This window comes from Camponotus vicinus, unplaced genomic scaffold, assembly GCF_025532165.1.
Source record: "Camponotus vicinus isolate PSW18456_S1 unplaced genomic scaffold, iyCamVici1.0 SCAF_5, whole genome shotgun sequence".
NCBI classification, from domain to species: domain Eukaryota; kingdom Metazoa; phylum Arthropoda; class Insecta; order Hymenoptera; family Formicidae; genus Camponotus; species Camponotus vicinus.
The window spans coordinates 17354332-17375233 of NW_028141977.1; the positions used below are offsets into that span (position 1 = coordinate 17354332).

General features: G+C 35.8%; 4 protein-coding genes across 7 annotated transcripts in view; 2 read left to right on the plus strand and 2 right to left on the minus strand.

Moving 5' to 3' along the window:
- The window catches only part of Tow (target of wingless), a 46390-nt gene extending 45811 nt beyond the window's left edge, over positions 1 to 579 (minus strand). Inside the window, exon 1 of one of the 2 annotated variants that reach the window (XM_083099487.1) lies at positions 396 to 579. The gene's annotated coding sequence lies outside the window, so the exon portion shown is untranslated. Of the gene's footprint in view, positions 1 to 390 lie in introns of both variants that reach the window. The other variant, XM_083099488.1, reaches the window with a different exon arrangement.
- Positions 580 to 9125: 8546 nt separating this feature from the next.
- Positions 9126 to 12997, minus strand: Raf (serine/threonine kinase raf oncogene). Its single transcript, XM_083100369.1, has one exon. The coding sequence runs from the start codon at positions 11779 to 11781 to the stop codon at positions 9355 to 9357; it is 2427 nt and encodes an 808-aa protein (XP_082956495.1). The 5' UTR covers positions 11782 to 12997; the 3' UTR covers positions 9126 to 9354.
- LOC145972101 (3-oxoacyl-[acyl-carrier-protein] reductase FabG-like) lies at positions 12471 to 17350 on the plus strand. Of its 3 annotated transcripts, XM_083100372.1 has the most exons (8): positions 12696 to 13374; positions 13550 to 13666; positions 13844 to 14219; positions 14298 to 14493; positions 15860 to 15998; positions 16198 to 16389; positions 16487 to 16573; positions 16661 to 16802. In XM_083100372.1, exons 1-7 carry the CDS (start codon positions 13335 to 13337, stop codon positions 16534 to 16536), a joined length of 1110 nt encoding a protein of 369 aa, XP_082956498.1. In that variant the 5' UTR covers positions 12696 to 13334; the 3' UTR covers positions 16537 to 16573; positions 16661 to 16802. The 3 variants fall into 3 exon arrangements, with proteins under 3 accessions (XP_082956497.1, XP_082956498.1, XP_082956496.1); XM_083100371.1 differs by lacking the exon at positions 12696 to 13374 and adding an exon at positions 12471 to 12661 and having other exon boundaries at positions 16198 to 16573; positions 16661 to 17350; XM_083100370.1 differs by having other exon boundaries at positions 12699 to 13374; positions 16198 to 16573; positions 16661 to 17348.
- Positions 17351 to 17620: 270 nt separating this feature from the next.
- LOC145972103 ((3R)-3-hydroxyacyl-CoA dehydrogenase-like) lies at positions 17621 to 20447 on the plus strand. The gene is made up of 4 exons (XM_083100373.1): positions 17621 to 18125; positions 18338 to 18454; positions 18675 to 19050; positions 19138 to 20447. Exons 1-4 carry the CDS (start codon positions 18038 to 18040, stop codon positions 19364 to 19366), a joined length of 810 nt encoding a protein of 269 aa, XP_082956499.1. The 5' UTR covers positions 17621 to 18037; the 3' UTR covers positions 19367 to 20447.
- Positions 20448 to 20902: the final 455 nt, after the last annotated feature.

Genomic DNA, 20902 nt, shown 5'->3' on the forward strand with positions numbered 1-20902 from the left:
CAATCTGTCATTGTCTCCGACTTGTCATCTGCCCTTCTGCTCCGATATCCAATTCCGTCACTCTCGACTACAAACGACTTTTCAAGCATATTAACGCCGCTTAATAAGGTAACGGCGGACACACTCGAGATTTCGTCGCGAGTTCCCGTAGGCGCTATCGAGCCTGGATATTTCGGTCAACCGCAAGGGAGAGGAGAGGAAGGCAGGCGGTTCACCGGCTACGCTCGCGATAGCGATATCATCGAGCGCGCGCGATGTCGTTCCCCTCGAGAGCGAAAGAGAAAGAGAGAGAAGGAAAAAGAGAGAAAGAAAGAGAAAGAGAATGAACGAACCGATACTATCGCGTCGTCATCCGCGCCGAATTTTCTTACTCCAAGTAATTGAACTAACCTCACCTGTGGACTGACGCTCGCTGTTTATCGTCGCTCCCACTTGTGGATAATCTCACTTGTAATAGCTGCACAACAGTTCCTCACATGCGTGTACGCGTGCGACAAGTGAACACGATGACGGGGTGTGAAGGGGCGGCGAGCACGCGAAACGATCCCACCTTCCCGAGGCTCCGACATCGACTACCGTCAGACCGGCTGAGACGCCAGCTGAAGCCGCGCATGCGCGCTGCGACGCGCTGTCTGCGCCGCACACCCAGTATAAACATTCGACACGGGGTTGAAATTCCAGGGCCGTTAAACACTTTTTCTTGTCGAAAATAAGAATTTGTTCTTGTATTTGTTCGAATACCATGTGTGTCAGATTCCTGTCAAATAAATGTAATTTGGAGGAAATTATAAATACAATTTCAAATTAAATATTTTCGTTCGAAAACGATTGTTTCAAAACATTGCAAAATGCATGAAGCGTTTTAATTTACTGTAATTGCTTTAAATAAACAAGTTTTAAACTTGCAAGCCAAGAAACAAGAAACTTAATTAACATGTAAAATAATAATAATATGTGTTTTGTTTTTATTTTTTTGGGGAACAATTTTAGAATATATTCGCTATTATATATTTTTTGTATTTACTGTTTAAATATTTTAAATGAAAAGAACGTTCAAAAAGAGCTTGAAATAGTTATCTGAATTGAGTCTTTTTATACGTATAATAAATATTTCTCCTTTAAAACGAATGTCTCTTTCTCTCTTATCTCACAGTAAGCGAACAAAATTATTTTGCTCCCTTTACATATTCCTTCCTGCGTACAAACTTGATTTGATATTCCTGCGGACCTGATTTCCGGAAACATCGCGTGCAACTGAATATTATACATATGTATACACACATTGTGTATGCCTGTATATTACGTAATATACATGTATTAACATGCCTATTAAGTCATGATGTTCAAAAAAGACTGTAATATAATGTAATAATAGAAATGCACATTTGATTTAAGCAACTTACTTATACGTGAATTGAATTTTTCGCTCCAATAACGTATCGATTTTATATCATAATCAACTTCATGCGCAATTTACAAAATAGTCTAGATAGAAAAGCATACGCTTCAATTTTCATCATAATTTGTTCCGATCAATAAAGCGATTTTGTGCTTACAAGTTTCTGACAATTTGAAGCTTCGAGCTTTCCCACGCAGTGCAATTTGCAAACTATTGTATGTATGTTAGTCTAATATTATCTGATCGACGAAATCATGTGACTGTGATTATTTATATCCAGTGACAAATTCAAGGTACAAATCGCATTATGAACATCTATCGATACTTCATGATATAAAATAAATAGCATAATGAGTGAATCTATTTTTGATGTTGCAATATTTGGATAGAAATTAAAGATTGATAAAAAAATTTAAAGGAATATATTTTAATACTTGGTCATTTGCGGTATATATTTTTCGATAATAATATGCTATTTAAATCAATATTATACGTGCATGCTTTTTTATTTGTGCGAGGTTAATTTGAATTTAAAATGCGTCGTTTCAAAACGTTCTCAAAGCGCCATCTATAAACATATCTGAGAATTTTTCAGCATAACTTTATTACCGATTGAATGTTCAAAATGATATCGTAGGTATCTACCACGAAAGATAATTTGCGTCTTGTATATCAAAGTATATTTTTTGCATTTAAAAATATTCTTCTAAATTAGCACAATATTCGCAAAAATATTCGCGAAGCAATTATTATAAAATTAAGCAGCAATAATAGTTTCGTTCATTTTATTTTAATAAACATTTAATTAAAACGATTTTAAAATTCCTTTTATCCGGAAGTAATTTCATCTAATAATAAAAAATATATCCTCTAATTACTAATAATATTGAGAAAAAAAGATATGTTAAAATACTAAAAAGAACAAAGAAATGGACGTCGAATACATATCGAAACTCAAATTAAATTAGTCAAATTAAGTTATTAACATAGTCAATTAAATATTTTCATTAAATACAACTGATGTCTACTTTTAATTATATTTGATTAATTATATTTCATATGCAAATTAAAATGATATACAGATCAAAATAAGTCACCGTACTTTTCTATTTTGACATAGACAATTAGACAGCAAATGGATTGTACACAATGACAACAGTCCATTATATGCGCATGTGAAAGGATCAATTAAGTATTCAATGATTTATCCAGAATTATCGATGACGATAACGTTCACACATACTATGTCCGTGCAAGACGTAATTTCTTAGAAACGCGTAAACACTAGCCTTTTATATATTACGCAGACTATTAATACGTTCGCGTTCTTGTATTGGATTATTGATTCACTTCCGTCAGGCGAGATGCCGAAGGATCGTGCAACGTATATTTCGCATTATAGGACTTTCAACGACAAACGCGCACATGTATAATGCCTCGTGGACCTCGTTTACGTCGCACATTTAGCGCTAAATTTGTGAATCGTAGATATATACATTCAGTCTCTCTACGATAATATACATATATATATGTATATATATTGAAGACAATCTCGAAATAAGGTATGATGAAGATTCAACGTCACATTTAGACAGTGATCACACAAATTCCGAATACAATTTTCATCTTGCTAAAATGCAAATGTTGAATTTTTGAATTTTTTTCCTCCTTTTCCACGAGTAAATTTCTCGGAAACAAAATGTCTCTGAAAATTCAATTATCGGAGAAGTAATTAGTACATGTAACAAGATATCTCGTTTCTAAGGAATATTGCTCTTCTTCAAAAGCTACCTTAAAAGAATTACGAGTTTATTTTTTTAGAATTATACAAAAAATTTTCTTTTAGCTTCTCTTCTCTAGAGCAGCAGCAAAACTTAACCGAGAAAAGTACGATTTCAAGCGTGATTATCATTGAATACCAAGACATATTTTATATAAAAGCGAGTCGAATACGCGGCGTTTCGCCAACTTATAAGACGATAGAGATTTAACTTTACACTAGAATCACACAGAAAAGATTAAAATAAGATAACATTCGATATAAAATGGGAATCAAACATCCGATATTTAACTGGGCAGGGAGATGTAGAAGGGAGAAAGAAAAAATCATGTTTTGATGCGCAATTTATCTTTCTTGATTGCGACATGCCTGAGGACGGGCGATGATTAAAGTCGACACACGTGGGAAATAAGCAACAATTTGCCAGAAGACACATTTCACGCCCGCAATTTCAATCGCCGACTCTTGTCGCGTGAAATCGCGTCTCGGTTGCCCTTCGCGATGAACGACTATCTGTCACGAAACGAGATTCCCAGAATTCGCACATCTCCCATTAGATTAATTAATCGAAATTAGCCAAAACAGCAAAATCGCGAACTGATACGTCCCGTATCTTCGAAGAGGGAGAAACGAAAAGTGCTCCCGCGTCTTTGATTAGCCATGAAAAACAACTTGGCGATGCGATAAACCCATCTCTCTCTCTCTTCTCCTGCTTCTCTTAATTTACAAATTGATAGTGCGTATAGATAGAAAGAAAGAGAGATATATATTTCGTGCGCGAGAAATCTGTTCAATCATTGAATTACCATTCGGCGAACGAAGCAAGGCGGGAAAGGATCGGGGAGAAGTCATTGTCGAGAAATAAACTTCGCATGCGTCATACGCGAAGATAAAGTAAATTTATTTTTTGTCCTTTTCTTGTAGTTGTGTGTATGTGTGTATATATATATATATTTTTTTTTTTCGTCTCTCTTTCGATTGGATAGAGCGATCGATCTCTCGAGAGATGATTATGATCGAGTATCCGATGGAGTCGCGCGCGATCGAGGAATCTGTCACGGCGTGTTTTCACAAAAACGCATTCACTCGCCTGTATAATATATAGCGTGCTGAGACCTCGGCTAAATATTTTTTTTTCTTCTCGTGTCGTGTATATATCCTCAGACGGAAGTGTGCTCTAAGAGGAAGAACACCGCGCACACCGCGTTCTCTTGTAAGAATACGCGTCAAGAGTTAATAAGGAATTTATTCTGCGCGAAATTGGCATTTCCAGGTGCTTCAAAGATAGTGGTTTCCGCAATTTGTCTCGTTCCTTCTGTCCCTCCTCGTAAGAAAAGAAACTATTTTAATTATATCGTTAATATGATACAGTAAATTTACAATAAAATTTAAAAAAATTTTTATTTAACTAACAAATTTAATTTCTTAAATTAAAGAAAAAAAAATTAATTCTGTTGAGGTAAATTCTAAAATTGATCCTTAATCGTGTGAGAATCTGATATATTTAAAAAGATGAATCACTTTATTTGAACTGTACCGCTGGCTTTTCAAGATTTATAAGATTTAAATCGAATCATAGAGAACGATCATCCTTTAATTCCATTCAATTTTATACCTTTTCCTCACTATATCGTGTGAGTCAGTCACTTGATCCAAACTATGTACAACTTGGAGCCGGTTTTACTAATGTCGGTTAGCGCCAGGTCCCGTTAACTAAATCTCTTAACTCTGTCTATGCCATAGGCAGAGAATTATAATCTAAAAAGGAACAGCGCGAATATGTCGCTAACTCATGTTAGTTAACACAGATTATCGTTACAACTTAGCGAAAGGAAGGCAAAGTCCTCTATCACATCACGTACGTGACGGGACGTGTCGCGAAAAATTTCATTCTAGTCAGTATACGTCAAATTCGAAAACCGAACTCGGAGGAAAGCAGATTCGCAGATCGTATCGAGACTCGAGATCTACGTCGCTTAAACATTCGCTTAAATTTCGATCCCGACTATTCCCTCCTCTCGCAAAGACCAAGTTTTATTCTACGATCGCGACTTAAACAAAGAAGCAATGTCCTCGATACGATGTCGTTTGTATTCGAAAGGCGTGCAAGCAACCGCAATACGTTGGATCTGCTTTCCCAGGTTGCCTGTGCTTTTTCAATGAGAAAGAAATGTGTTTCGATATCGTATTCTTGTACCCAGAGAAAAATATCATTCTGCTGCCAAGAAAAGCGATTACTCAGTTTATTTTTCTTTTTTTTAAGTAATGGTTTTCTCCAATAAAGAATATATTCTTGATAATAGTCTTAAAATACTCATCACAAGTGTTAGAAAATCTCACTATCATGTACTCAAAAGAAGAATTAATTTTCTCTTCAAGAATATTGTAAAGTTGTATCAAAGAAAAATCAAACTTACTTTACACCATCTCTTTGTAGTAAGCAAATTTTTGTTTTAATTTAATATTCTTGACTAAAATACTGCACTTACTAAAATTCAGACTACTGTTTACTATATTCAATTAAATTTAATTGAATTGTGAATTTATGATATATTTGCGGATATACAAACTTATGATATACTTAAAATAAATAATATTTACTTGAATACAGTATACATTTTTCTCTGTGTACAAATTCTTCGTATACAAACATGTCAAAGCGCGAGGACGTGGAGCAGCGTATCCCGATAAAAAAAGTGCGATACTATAAAATTTAACAGTAATGCGCACGTAAAATCTTCAAAGACGGAGGAAGACGACAAACGTTAAAGATTTAGCGAAATAAAATTTGCTTGAAAACGCACGATTTATATTGTAATGCAACGTATAAACTATAAAGGTGTACTATTAGTTAAATAACTCTCTCTTTCGTTCCGAGATTTAAAAGCGGAAGATTTATGTTTCTTATTAATCTGAGATCAATCAAAATTTTCAACGGAAGACACAAGTCGGTTTCCTCACACACGTGTCTTCCTCCCCCTTTTAATCCTTCAGATAGATTCTATCATTAATTGTCACAGTCCATCGCGTTTTCTCCCGTTATGGGAAAGCGTTATCAACGACGTAAGCTCTGCTTTAATTTACATTATGCGTTCACGATATATAATTTCAGTCTCTGGCTCGCTTCGTTTATTATATATCGACGTTCCGCATATTTAAGCACGCATTCTCCCTTCACATCCCTTTCCTCGTTATCCTTCCTTCCTTCTCTCTTTCACTCGCAATAAATTCCTCTCACGCTTTTGAATTCGGCACTTGTCTACGGTCGCGTAAGTCGCCGCGATGTGAATTATTTATAAATAAATAAATAACAAATCGGGGCGTGTCATGGGAATAAAGGACTTGAAAAAATTCAAACGCTCTAATTACAATTCAATTTCGAAGGTTCGTTCTCTTAGGCCTTGTACGCTTGTGCGCAAGGAAGGTGCATACGACAAAAACTCTCAAGACAAACACATATGATTAAATGCACAAAGTAACATATAAACACTTTAAAAAATATTATTATGTAATAAGAAGAAATAATAATTACTAAGTGTTTATATAAAAATGACAATATATGAGTTTTATTTCATATATATCACACATGTCTCTTGGTATTATCAAATATCAAATATACATACATTTCTTTTCTCTCTCGATATATATTCGAGGACATGTTTCAGACATTGAGACAAAATTGATTTATTATATAAACGAATAATTCCCTAAAAGCATTACATATATATATATATATATATATATATATATATATATATATATATATATATCATGCTTTTAGGGAATTATTCCTTTATATAATAAATCAATTTTGTCTCAATGTCTGAAACATGTCCTCGATTTCTACGAGACATGCAAAGTTAAAGTATTATGTACATATCAATAGAGCGAGATATAGATATGTTACTTTATGAACATCTACTCGAGATTTTTCAGTAATATATATTCCATCGCATACAACTAATTTAATTAAATATATGTTGAATAAAATATATCGCATTCTAACATAAGAGAGTATTCGTGGTAATGCATTTTCCTTCCGCGCATTTACTGTTCATGACGCACGTTTGATAAAGATTTAAAACAATATACGATATTACAAAATTGAATTATCCGACGCTAACTAAAGATTACATTGTATCTTGGATTAAAATTCGAAGTGAAATTCGCGCTACTTCCTGCATCACGATAGCCTCGGAAGATTGTATATTTGTAGGAAAAAGCACGTATATTCTAAGATACTATTTAATGTCAATTAAACGTAAATCGTAATATGAAAGCCCATGCGATTGCATATCAATTGTCAGATTGCCACTCTCTTTCTCTCGTTGTCGTATTCGAACAATTTACTGTAAAACTTAAATTTACTGGTGTGCGCGCGCGCGCGCGAGATATTCGAGTTAGAAAGTTAAGAGAAGCAAAGTCTATGGTAAAAGTTCCATAAAAGAATTTTTCGAAGCGCATACGATTAATCGCCTTCTTGTTAAATTTTAATACATGTATCCTATTACGCTTGTGTTATCAGCATCGATTATACACCTATCTCTTAGGCCACGATGTCATCATATATCTCTGTACCCATGTTCGGAAATATTTTACAGAAGAGGACGTCGACCGAAAAACTAGCTGTTGTACTAGCATTTTCAGCTCAACTATACTCTGGTTGTGTGGACAATAGATATGTACTATACATCTTATGAAATGAAAGAACAAGTAGGTCAAAAATCTCTCGAAAAATTTTTTCCCCTCCCATTCATCTATTTTGAGGCTTATAATGCTTATGCTTTTTTTTTATTAAACAGATTATTTAACTTTATATTTCTTTTCTGTTAACTACAGATCAGCTTTTTCTGAAATATGAGATGTTTATCAAACATAGATATATATCTTCCTCTCGTTAAATGTTAAAAAACAAATACATCAGACAAATGAATTACAAGCGAATTAATAGATTTTTAAAAACGTGTAAAATAATATTTTTCAAGTTTTTCTTATGAAAACAAGAGAAATATACACATATAAAATTAGCATTCTGTCTGTGTGCATATTTTTAAAATTACTTAAAACGTTTAATCGTAAGATGAATTAAGAGAATCCTCAGGAACGATTTGTCAAATAAGATATAAGCATGTGTTGAAGAACCTGTGTTCATTTTTAATCAATATCCCTAATTTTTAGCAGGCTTATTTAAAGTATTTATATTTCATTAATAAATATATGTGTGTGTACGCGTGTATATGTTACTTTTATAAATATAACTTTTTTTTTAAATGGAAATCTATACGTTGTTTTAATATATATTATATATATATTTATATATAATACAAAGCAACCTGCACCGATGTTGATATATGTATGATATAATAATCATGAATGAGACTATGTGTGAAATATGTTTGCGTGTGTTTGTATGAGCATACTCGAGACAAAATCAAGGAAGTAGTACAAAATCACTTCGGCCTTTGGAAAATTATCTCACAGATAAGCGACGGCCCGCACGACTTAACTGCCGTTTTACTCTTATGATTTAATTTAGTTTTACATCCTTCATAAGGATCGCACAAAATCAACAGATCGCTACATTGACGTGCATGCACGTATAATATATATATATATATATATATATATATATATATATATATATATAATTTGTATGTATATATGTACACTGCTGTATGTGTATGCGAGTATGTATTTATAATACATGAATGATCGTACCTAATGAAATGAAAATTTATTTCTGTAAACGGTAAATGTCTAAAGATAAAAGCTACACATGCGTTCTCTTTTTTTCTTCCTTATATATATGTATATATGTATATGTATGTATATATATATATATATATATATATATATATATATATATATATATATATACATATACATACATACATACATACATACATATATATATATATATATATATATATATATATATATATATATATATATATATATATATATAGCCTATTTTTCCTGACCTTTGTCTTATATCAAAGAGAATGTTATCACATTCCACATCGAGCAAACATTTGCAATACAATAAAAGTAAAGTGTGAAAGAATTATGTAATTTGTTCATAGAATTAAGCTTATATCTCGTTATGCTCAATATTTTAAATATTTCCTTTATGCAAAGTGCATCAGACTTATAATGTGTGTGTCAGCCGATACATTTATATATTCCCACCGGAAGGGTAAAAGGGAAATGCTCCAAATTGAAAGTTCACCGGAGTTTTTGGTGAAGCACAGGTGTAAAGAAAATCATCGGACTGCAGCTGCGTTCTGTTGAGATTTGGTTCGGAAGCCGATCTTGTTATCTTCGGTAAACCACGTAGAAGACCCTCTAAACTGACCAGGATCTGACGAAATATTGGTCGCTCATCTCGCGAAAATTTAATGCAGTCCTCCGTCAATCTCTTGAGTGCTTTCGGCGTATCAGAGCGCAACTTATCTAAGTCGGGACGCAAATAGCCACGTCCTACCATAAACAATATCTGATCTTTGTTGTTTATATGCGAATATGGTAATTGACCAGCTAGTAACTCGAACAACACTACACCAAACGCATAAACGTCAGACTGGAAACTATACGGATTTTCTTCTTGCATTCTGATCACCTCCGGTGCCATCCACAGAATGGAGCCAGTCGGCTGGTGAAACTGTTGAGAACCAGACCATCGAGTTTTTGCCGTTGCCAGACCAAAATCACCGATTTTAACAGTGAGATCGTCGTGTAGAAATATATTGTTGCTCTTCAAGTCTCGATGAATAATGTTCTTTGCGTGCAAATAGTCCATGCCTTGCGCAGTTTGTCTCCCAATCTCTATCAATGTCAGCAGTTCAAACTTGGACTCAAATACGTGCAAGTGTTTGTACAGAGATGAGCCTTCGCACCACTGTGTAACAATTGCAAGCTGTGGTTTACTGACACAACCCATAAACAGCAAGATATTCACATGTCGAGTTTTACGTAAAACAGCCACTTCATTTTTGAATGCTTGTAACTGCGCAGACGTAGGAATTTTAACATTGAGTGTTTTCACTGCAACAGGTCCATGCCAATGAGCCTTGTATACAGTTCCAAATGATCCTGATCCGATACGTGGCCCTACTAGAATCTCATCCGCTGGAATTTCCCAATCTTCGATAGACTCCCTTGGCGCTAAAAGATTCTTCGAAGATTCATCGGCTGATTTTGCTCTTGGTCGTTTTGGCCTTAAAGTACTCGTGGGACTAGCCTGCGTGGACTGACTATGCTTCGTTGGACTGCTGCCAGGTGACACAGGACTTTGAGTTGTACCGACAGGTCTGCTTAAACTCTGAGATCTGCTATACTCATCTAGGTTAATAGGTTCACCACCTGGTTTTACCATATTGAAGCAGACATTAGGTGCCGAGCTAGAGCGATCTTGCTGACCCAAGGAACGTGGATGCCTCTGATTTCTCGACGGAGCCAAAGAGGGAGACATACTTCTACTCAATCCGTAACCAGAGGGAAGTTGCAAGATTCCAGCGGTGGTCTCTGGATTATGCGCGAGTAACGCTTGATAGTAAGCATCCTGCATGCGTACCTGATGACACAGGGCAGGCACTCCACCCGCGCATCTCTGGTGAAATCTGTAATTACATGTTCTGCAATAAAATCCTTGAAAGAGCAGCTTCCTGCAACATTCGCAAAAAGCTAGCGAGAAAAATGTCTTACGCACAAAATTGTGCGAAATGGAAGTGGTTATGGGAAACTTATCCAAAATCTCCACCAATATCTCGTCACATTCCAACGACGAGATGTCCACGTTCCAACCTATCATGTACTTGGAGCTATCCATGCCCATGACATAGACCGCGCACATCTCAGTAGTGAGATTTCGAAGCTTCATCGCTTTGGCCAGCGCATCCCTCAAGGAGAGCCCCTCTCGCACTTGCACACTGGTACGTTGCTGATTAGGTAGGTACGCTCTTAGTGTATTAAAGGATTTTACCGGTGTTCTAGGGCCCCTGGCCGCACTGTTGTCACTTTCCGATATGGAAACGCTGCTAGGGATTCTCCTGGCATTCAGCAGCTCGTTAAGCTTCTGCTCCTCGGACTCGAGCTTGTGCAACTTGCTCGTCAGCTCCTGATACTCGTTGAGATAAATCGAAGGCGGATGTTGCAAGCCGGCGAAGCGATTGTTCAGAGTGTCGATATTCTGCCGCGTGACATGAATGATGCTCTGTATGTTGCGCAGCTCGTACCGGAGCGGATCCGTGTCCAGGTAATCGTCGTCGGGATCGCTGAACTCGCCGGACTCTAGGCCACTTCCGCGCGAGGACGTCATCGCGAGCTGCTGGTGCGGCGGGGGCGGGGGCGGGGGCGGCGGGGGCAGCGGCGACGGCGACGGCGGCGGCGGCGGCGAGTGGCCCGCTGCGCCTTTCTTCCTGTGCCGTCGACGGCGCGCCAGCGCCGAGGACGACGACGACGACGACGACGAGGACGAGGGTGACGGCAACGGCGACGTTACCGCTGCCTCGGCCTGACCCTCGACCCTGTGGCACGAGAACAACTCCGTGTACGCGCTCGCACGGACCGCCGCGTGATACCTGCGTTCGCCGATCACGGCCATCTTCTTGCTACGTCGGGCAGCATCCTGGGCCGCCGCTGCCGCGCTTCGAAACACCTCGGTAGCTCGGTACGCGCTACCCGTAGCTGAGAAGCGGCGAGCGGTGCGCTCGCCCGCGAGAAAGAGCGCGCTGCGTCGATCTCTCGCCAACTCTTACCTCTCTCTCTCTCTCTCTCTCTCTATCTTTCTCTCTCTCCCTCTCTCTCTCGCACCTGCACTCTTTGTCTCGCTTTTCACCACGCCGCCGTTGTCTGGCCGCGCGACCGAACACGCAGCAGCAGCGTCGTCGTCGTCGTCGTCGTCCACCCTCCTCTACCGCGTTCCTCGAGGCTGCTCGCGCGTGTGATGGAGTCGAACCGCCGCGATGATGACGCGCCGCGAGTACACGGCATGCCGCGACGTTGTCCCTGCTCCCTGGCTCCCGGCACTTGTCACCGGCGTGTCGCGACCTCTTCGTCTCTTCTCACTCGCTCCTTCTCTCTCGCCACCACTCGATGGGCCGACCAGCCGTCCTCGACGGCGTTCTCGCGCACTCGAATCAGTCCTGCGATCCGTCCTCGTATACGATGCGGCCTCGAGCCGTCTCGACGCAAAACTGGCAGGCTAGCGCGAGCGAGGACTGCGAGGAGGCGCGCGGCGCGCCTGCCGGTGCTGCCAGCGTCGTCTACGGATACGACGCCCCTCCCTCGCCCCTCTGGTCCCGCCGGATCTGGACGGTGCCGCGCGCGTGCCGGTCGCTCGAAATGTTCGAATCGAGATAGCGCGAGATAATCGTCCCCGGCGACAATTTGGCGTCGCGCGTCCCGCGAATGTCAATTGTCAATCGTCCATTCGTCCCGCGATCGGCCCGACGATATCAAGCTCCGCATGTACGCTTTCCTATGTACGTGCAAGACACTTGGTAAAATCCTTTGGTAGAAACGCGCATTGAAGATGCATAGCTTTCGCGAATAGCTATCAATTTGCGACGCTCTCGTAGAAATTATATTTACGCGGCGAGTGTTTTTAAAATTTGCGAAAAAAACGGGAATTTAAATTGCGGTCCGGCGCGTTTAAATTCGAGTTTCACGAGTCGTTCACCAGCCGGCTGCTTCTGTCAAGTGACACGGGCGAACACGAGTGACGAGTGAGCGATCGTCCATCGTCATCGTCCATCTGACCCGTATCCGACGACGCGTGCATCGCAAACGCCGATAATTCAAGTTCAATTTTTCCATAAACACGATCACTTACGTGGCGCGTTCTCTGACGTCACTGCGGGTACGCTTTGACGTCAGCGGCATATGGCATCCGTTGTCAGGGCAACGGAAAGTCGATTCCCATTGGCCGGGCGTGCTTACGTTATTCGGGATCGGTGACTGGAACATGCCCGAGTCATCGAGAAAGTTTATTTTCGAGTCAATCACAAATCTTTCGATGATAAGATAAGTGAATGCGTCTTCTTCTACGATGGAACAAGCTCATCGCAAATTTCAGCAGTGTCGATTAGGCTCGCTGATGAGACGAGTTGTGTTTCGATCGTTTCCGAAGATCTAATATTTTCTTTTTCCCGAAATATGTCGAGACTCGTAGATGGAAAACTGGCACTTGTTACCGGTTCGTGAATCTTTTTTTATTTAATTTAGTCTAATCGGATTTTTATTTTGATTCTGGAGAAATAAGTAGCAAAATTTGTCCGAGTAATCATTACTCTGCAAAAATGCGTTAGACTAGAATACTAGAAAAATGCAAAGTAGAACGTAATCTTACCTGCTCTTTCACGATTCTGCAGGTGCTGGAAGCGGCATTGGAAGAGAGGTATGTCGAGTTTTGGCTCGCGAAGGCGCAATCGTTGTCGCGACCGGTCGGAATATCACAAATGTTCAGGAAACTGTTGCCACTTTAGAAGGTTCATAAATATATCCTTAAGTTAAAAGAGAAAGAAAGAGAGAACTTTTGAAATCGATACAGAGTGCATTTTCATATGCTTACAGCATAGTTTATTACAATTATATTTATTACTTTATTCACTCAATTATAATATTTTGACTATTTGATTTGTTATATACGACACTTTTTTTTGCAGGTGTTGAACATATCGCATTGAATATGAATGTTAATGATCGAAACAGTGTTGAAACTACATTTAAAGATGTTGTAAAGCATTTTTCAAAGCCACCTACCATTATTGTTAATTCAGCAGGCATCTTTCGTAAAAACTTTTTGATGGAAGTTGATGACAATACCTTTGATGATGTCATCAATATCAATTTAAAAGGTACCTTTCTAGTCATACAAACTGCTGTTAAAGCAATGATAGAGGGAAACGCAACCAAAAATTCTTCAATTATCAATATTAGTTCATTTGTTGCTATAAATGGATACACTGGACTAAGTATCCACAGTGCATCAAAAGCTGGAGTGATAGCTATGACAAAGAGCGCTTCATTGGAGTTTGGACAGTATGTATTAGATATATATCTTGATTAATTTATTTAGAAAGTTTGCTAACATGTAACTATATTATGTATGTTCTACAGGTTTGGAATTCGGGTAAACGCAGTATTGCCTGGTTTTATAGACACTCCTATGGCTGCAACTGTATCTGACAAAACTAAGGAAATGTTTATAAAAAACATACCATTACAAAGAATGGGAAAGCCAGAAGAAGTAGCAGAGGTTATCGTGTTTTTAGCTTCCGATAGAAGTTCTTACATAAATGGAGCCTCTATTGAAGTTAGTGGAGGACTGAATTAAGTTTTATTATTCATATGTACATATACACATCAGGTGTACTATATAAATAGGTTATTAATCGAGTATTATACATATGTGTGTATGTATGTATGTAAAACTTATTTTTTTAAATAATTTATTTAATTTGCGACAAAATTTAAGAATTTTACTTATAATTTTACATTCCACATATTCTATGTTTCAATATTTTGTATATATTGATATTTTACTTCTTTAATTGTTTTCAATATTATTTATGAAATTATGTATTACAATATATATAAAAAAATAATCATAACAGAATTTCACTCTGAACTTTGTTGCGAATTCGGGAAGATAATCTAATAAATAGACTTTACATAAATATTAATATATATTTCTCATGTTAATATATATCTTTTTAGAGAAATTGGAATATGCATATATATTTGATATATTTTGATACTTTTGGTATTATTATATTGCTGTATATATGTGTATATAATATTATATTTTTACAATATTGAGATAAGGTATAAATAAAAAAATTTTATAAATATTTTTACAAAAATTTTTCCAGTATGTAAAATATTCTATATAATTGTGATAAGTTACTTCCTTTTTCCTTTAAGTTTTTTTGCGTGATTGTGTGCCTTATAATGCATCTTTTTCTTCTCTTTAATAATCTCTTTATATTTAGACTTATTGTATTTTGTGAACTATGCATCAGCTGTAAATTCAACGATCGTTTCTTACGCTCCTTTTTTGTAAGATGCGAAAAATAGAAATCGATTGCAAAATCGACAATCTTATCATTATGGAAGTGTTTCGGAAATGTTTTCATGTCATTCTTCTTGTAGAAGTGTTTGTGAGATTTAATGCGAATCTCATTCATAATCCTCCAAAATCATGCCTAATATCTGGCGTTATTTAGGTGCTCTCACGTTAAACCAATTTGTTCCTATATATTCATTTTTCATTTTTCGCGTAGTTTATGCACTTCCAATTGATATTTGCTCAACTCATACAGTGATACAATGTGTAATAATTTATCAAAATCTTATCAGAAAATATTTCGATAAGCAAGCGTATCTTCCTCTACCATAACAAGTTCATCGCAGATTTAAACAGTTCTGATTAGGCCCGCTGGTGAGACGAGTTGTGCTCCGATCGTTTAAACCGTAGTCTTTATTTCGAAATGTCGATACTCGTAGCTGGAAAACTGGCACTTGTTACCGGTTCGTGGATATTTTTTTATTTAACTTAATTTAATCAGATTTTTATTCCGAAGAAATAAATAGCAAAATTTGTTCAGAGGAATCGTTATTCAGCAAAAATGCGTTAGATTAGAATATTAAAATGTTTAAGTAGCGCGTAATCTTATCAGTTCTTTCTCGATTCTGTTGTAGGTGCTGGAAGCGGCATCGGAAGAGAAGTATGTCGAGTTTTAGCTCGCGAAGGTGCAAACGTTGTCGCAGCCGATCAGAATATCAAAACTGCTCAGGAAACTGTTGCCTCTTTAGAAGGTCTATATATATATTATATATTTTTGAAACTGATACAAAGTTTATTTTCATATGTTTAACATTGAAATGTTATAGTTTATTGAGATTATATTTATTTCTCTCAATAATTAATTCTATTTTATGATCAATCATTTGCTGTATAGAAAATGTTGTAAGCATCTGAAAATAAACTCTGTATCATGTATGCTTTTGTTTGCAGGTGCTGACCATATTGCATTGCATATTAATGTTGAGGAACGAAACAGTGTCGAAACTGCGTTTAAAGATGTCGTGAAGCAATTTTCAAAGCCTCCTACTATCATTGTTAATTCGGCAGGCATCTATCGGAGAAACTTTTTGACGGAGGTTGATGACAATATCTTTGATGATGTCATCAATATCAATTTAAAAGGTACCTTTCTAGTCACGCAAACTGCTGTTAAAGCGATGATAGAAAGAAATGCAACCGAAAATTCTTCAATTATCAATATAAGTTCGATTGCTGCTAGACGTAGATACGTTGGACAAAGTACTTATAGCGCGTCAAAAGCTGGAGTGATAGCTATGACAAAGTGCGCTTCGTTGGAGTTTGGACAGTATGTGTTAGATATATATCTTGATTAATTTATTTAAAAAGTTTACTAATATGAAAAATATGTAACTGTATTATGTATGTTCTACAGGTTTGGAATTCGGGTAAACGCAGTATTGCCTGGTTTTATAATCACTCCTATGACTGCAATTATACCTGACGAAACTAGGGAAATATTTATAAAAAATGTATCATTACAAAGAGCGGGAAAGCCAGAAGAAGTAGCAGAGGTTATCGTGTTTTTAGCTTCTGATAGAAGTTCTTACATAAATGGAGCCTCTATTGAAGTTACTGGAGGATTGAATTAGGATTGAATTAGTTTTACTATTCATATATACATATACATTAGGCTTACCATATAAATAGGCTATTGATCAAGAATTATACATATATATGTAAAAAGTTTGCATTTTTATAGTAATCCATTTAATTCGCGACAAAATTTAAGAATTTTATTTATAATTTTACATTTTGCATATTCTGTATTTCGATATATAATTTTGTATATGTATATCGATATTTTATTTTTTTCATTGTTTTTTTATAATTTTCATGAAATTATATATTAGAAAATAAATTAAAAAATAATTGTATAAAATTCCATTCTGAATTTTGTCGCGAATTCGGAAAGAATTCATCTAAAGCAGTCTTTAAACATAGATATTAATATTTTTTTTCATATTAATATATATTTTTTAGAGAAATTGGTGTATGCATATACATTGCTATTATATTGTGGAATTTTTGATATTATTATATGTATGTATATATATTTGTGTACATGTGTGTGTGTGTATATATATATATATATATATATATATGATATATATGATATTATATTTTTACAATATTAAAGATATAAATAAAAATTTAGTAAATATTTTTAGAAAAATTTTTCAAGCATGTAAAATATTTTACATAATTGTCATAAATTAATTCTTTTTTCCTTTAAGTCTCTTTGCGTGTTTGTGTGCCTTATTATAATGCGTCTTTTTCTTCCCTTCAATAATCTTTTTATATTTACGGTTATTGTATTTTGTCAACTCTACATCAGCCATAATTTCATCGATCGTTTTTTTGCGCTCCTTTGTAAAACGCGAAAAATAGAAATCGATTGGAGAATCGACAACCATACCAATATGGAAGTGTTTCGGCAATGTTTTCATGTCATTCTTCTTGTAGAAGTGCTTGAGATTTAATGCGGATCTCATTCATAATCTTTCAAGATCATGTCTAATATTTGGCGTTATTTAGGTGCTCTCACGTTAAACCAATTTGTTCCTATATATTCATTTTCCATTTTTCGCGTAGTTTATGCACTTCCAATTGATATTTGCTCAACTCATACAGTGATACAATGTGCAATAATTTATCAAAATCTTATCAGAAAATCTTTCGATAAGCAAGCTATCTTCCTCTTCCATAACAAGTTCATCGCAGATTTCAACAGTGTTTGTTAGGCCTGCTGATGAGACGAGTTGTGCTCCACCGTTTAAATCGTAGTCTTTGTTTTGAAATGTCGATACTCGTAGCTGGAAAACTGGCACTTGTTACCGGTTCGTGGATCTTTTTTTATTTAATTCAGTTTAATCGCGGATTTTCATTTTGATTCTGGAAAAACCAATAACAAAATTTGTCCGAGTAATTATTACTCAGCAAAAATGCGTTAGACTAGAATAATCATTACTCGGTAAAAATGCGTTAAATTAGAATACTAAAATACAAAGTAGCGCGTAATCTTATCTGCTTTTTCACGATTCTATTGCAGGTGCTGGAGGCGGTATCGGAAGAGAGATATGTCGAGTTTTAGCTCGTGAAGGCGCAACCATTGTCGCAGCCGATCAGAATATTAAAACTGCTCAAGAAACTATTGCCTCTTTAGAAGGTTTATATATATTATATATTTTTTATGCCAAAAGGAAAAAGAGGGCATTTTTGACACAGAGTTCATTTTCATATGTCTAACATTGAAATTTTATAGTTTATTGAGATTATATTTATTTCTCTCAATAATTAATTCTATTTTATGATCATTAATTTGCTATATAGCAAATGTTGTAAGCATCTGAAAATGAATTCTGTATCATGTATGATTTTGTCTCCAGGTACTGAACATGTTGCAGTACATATTAATGTTGAGGATCGAAACAGTGTCGAAATTGCGTTTAAAGATGTCGTGAAGCAATTTTCAAAGCCTCCTACTATCATTGTTAATTCGGCAGGCATCACGCGAAAAATGTTTTTGATGAAATTCGATGACAGTAATTTTGATGATATCATTAATGTCAATTTAAAAGGTACCTTTTTAGTGACGCAAACTGCTGTTAAAGCGATGATAGAAGGAAATGCAACTGAAAATTCTTCAATTATCAATATAAGTTCTATTCTTGCTAAACGTAAATACGTTGGACGTAGTATTTATAGCGCCTCAAAAGCTGGAGTGATAGCTATGACAAAGAGCGCTTCGTTGGAATTTGGACAGTATGTGTTAGATATATATCTTGATTAATTTATTTAAAAAGTTTGCTAATATCAAGAACATGTAACTGTACTATGTTTGTTCTACAGGTTTGGAATTCGGGTAAACGCAGTATTGCCTGGTTTTATAAACACTCCTATGATTTCACATGTATCTGACGAAGCTAAGGAAATGGTTATAAAAAATATAACAAAAAATATACCATTACAAAGAAAGGGAAAGCCAGAAGAAGTAGCAGAGGTTATCGTGTTTTTAGCTTCTGACAGAAGTTCTTACATAAATGGAGCCTCTATTGAAGTTACTGGAGGATTGAATTAGGATTGAATTAGTTTTACTATTCATATATACACATACATTAGGCTTACCATATAAATAGGCTTGATCAAGAAATATACATATATATGTAAAAATTTTGCATTTTTATAGTAATCCATTTAATTCACGACAAAATTTAAGAATTTTTATTTATAATTTTACATTTTGCATATTCTGTATTTCGATATATAATTTTGTATATGTATATCGATATTTTATTTTTTTCATTGTTTTTTTATATTTTTCATGAAATTATATATTACAATGTAAAGAAAAAAATAATTATATAAAATTCCATTCTGAATTTTGTCGGGAATTTGGAAAGAATTTATCTAAAGCATTCTTTAAACATAGATGTTAATATTTTTTTTCATATTAATACATATTTTTTAAAGAAATTGGTGTATGCATATATATTTGTTATTATATTTTGGTATTTTTGTTATATATTGGTGTATGTATACAAGGTGATTTTGAACAAACGTTTGTCTTTAAAATATCAAATTCTTGAATGAATTCTAAGATGATTTTTCCTCTTGCAAAATTTTGCCCAGAGCTTAGTTTTTAAATTATAAAGGAAAATAGTTAACTACTTACGAGTACAAGAGGTAGGCAGGGACGGCGCGATATAGGCGATTACGTGGGGCACTCGCCGCGATCAGCTGATTGCTATACGCGATGACTGTAACAATCAGTGTGCGTGTGAGAATGTATACGCACGCGCAAACACACACACGCACACACACACACACACACACATACACCCACACACAGTTTGTTACAGTCATCTCGTATAGGAATCAGCTGATCACGGCGAGCGTCCCACGTAATCGCCTATATCGCGCCGTCTCTGCCTACCTCTTGTACTCGTTCCGTAAGTAGTTAACTATTTTCCTTTATAGTTTAAAAACAAAGCTGCGGGCAAAATTTTGCAAGAGGAAAAATCGTCTTAGAATTCATTCAAGAATTTGATATTGATTTTAAAGACAAATGTTTGTTCAGAATCACCCTGTATATTTTTGGTATTGTATTTTTATAATATTAAAGATGTAAATAAAACATTTTATAAATATTTTTACACTAACTTTAAGCACATAAAACGTCTTACATAATTGTCATTACTTCCTTTTTCCTTAAAACTTTTTGCTTGCTTTATAATGCATCTTTTAATTTTTTTCGATAAACTTTATATTTACGCTTATTGTATTTTGTGAACTCTACATCAGCCATAATTTCATCGATCTTTTTTTGCGCTCCTTCTTTGTAAAACGCGAAAAATAGAAATCAATTGGAGAATCGACAACCTTGCCAATATGGAAGTGTTTCGGCAATGTTTTTATATCAATCTTCTTGTAGAAATGTTTGAGATTTAATGCGGATCTCATTCATAATCCTTCAAGATTATGCCTAATATATAGCGTTATTTAAGTGTTCTCATGTTAAACTAATCTGCTCCTATATATCCATTTTTCATTTTTCGCGTAGTTTACGCACTTCCAATTGATATGTGCTCAACTTATTCAATGGTACGCGCAATAA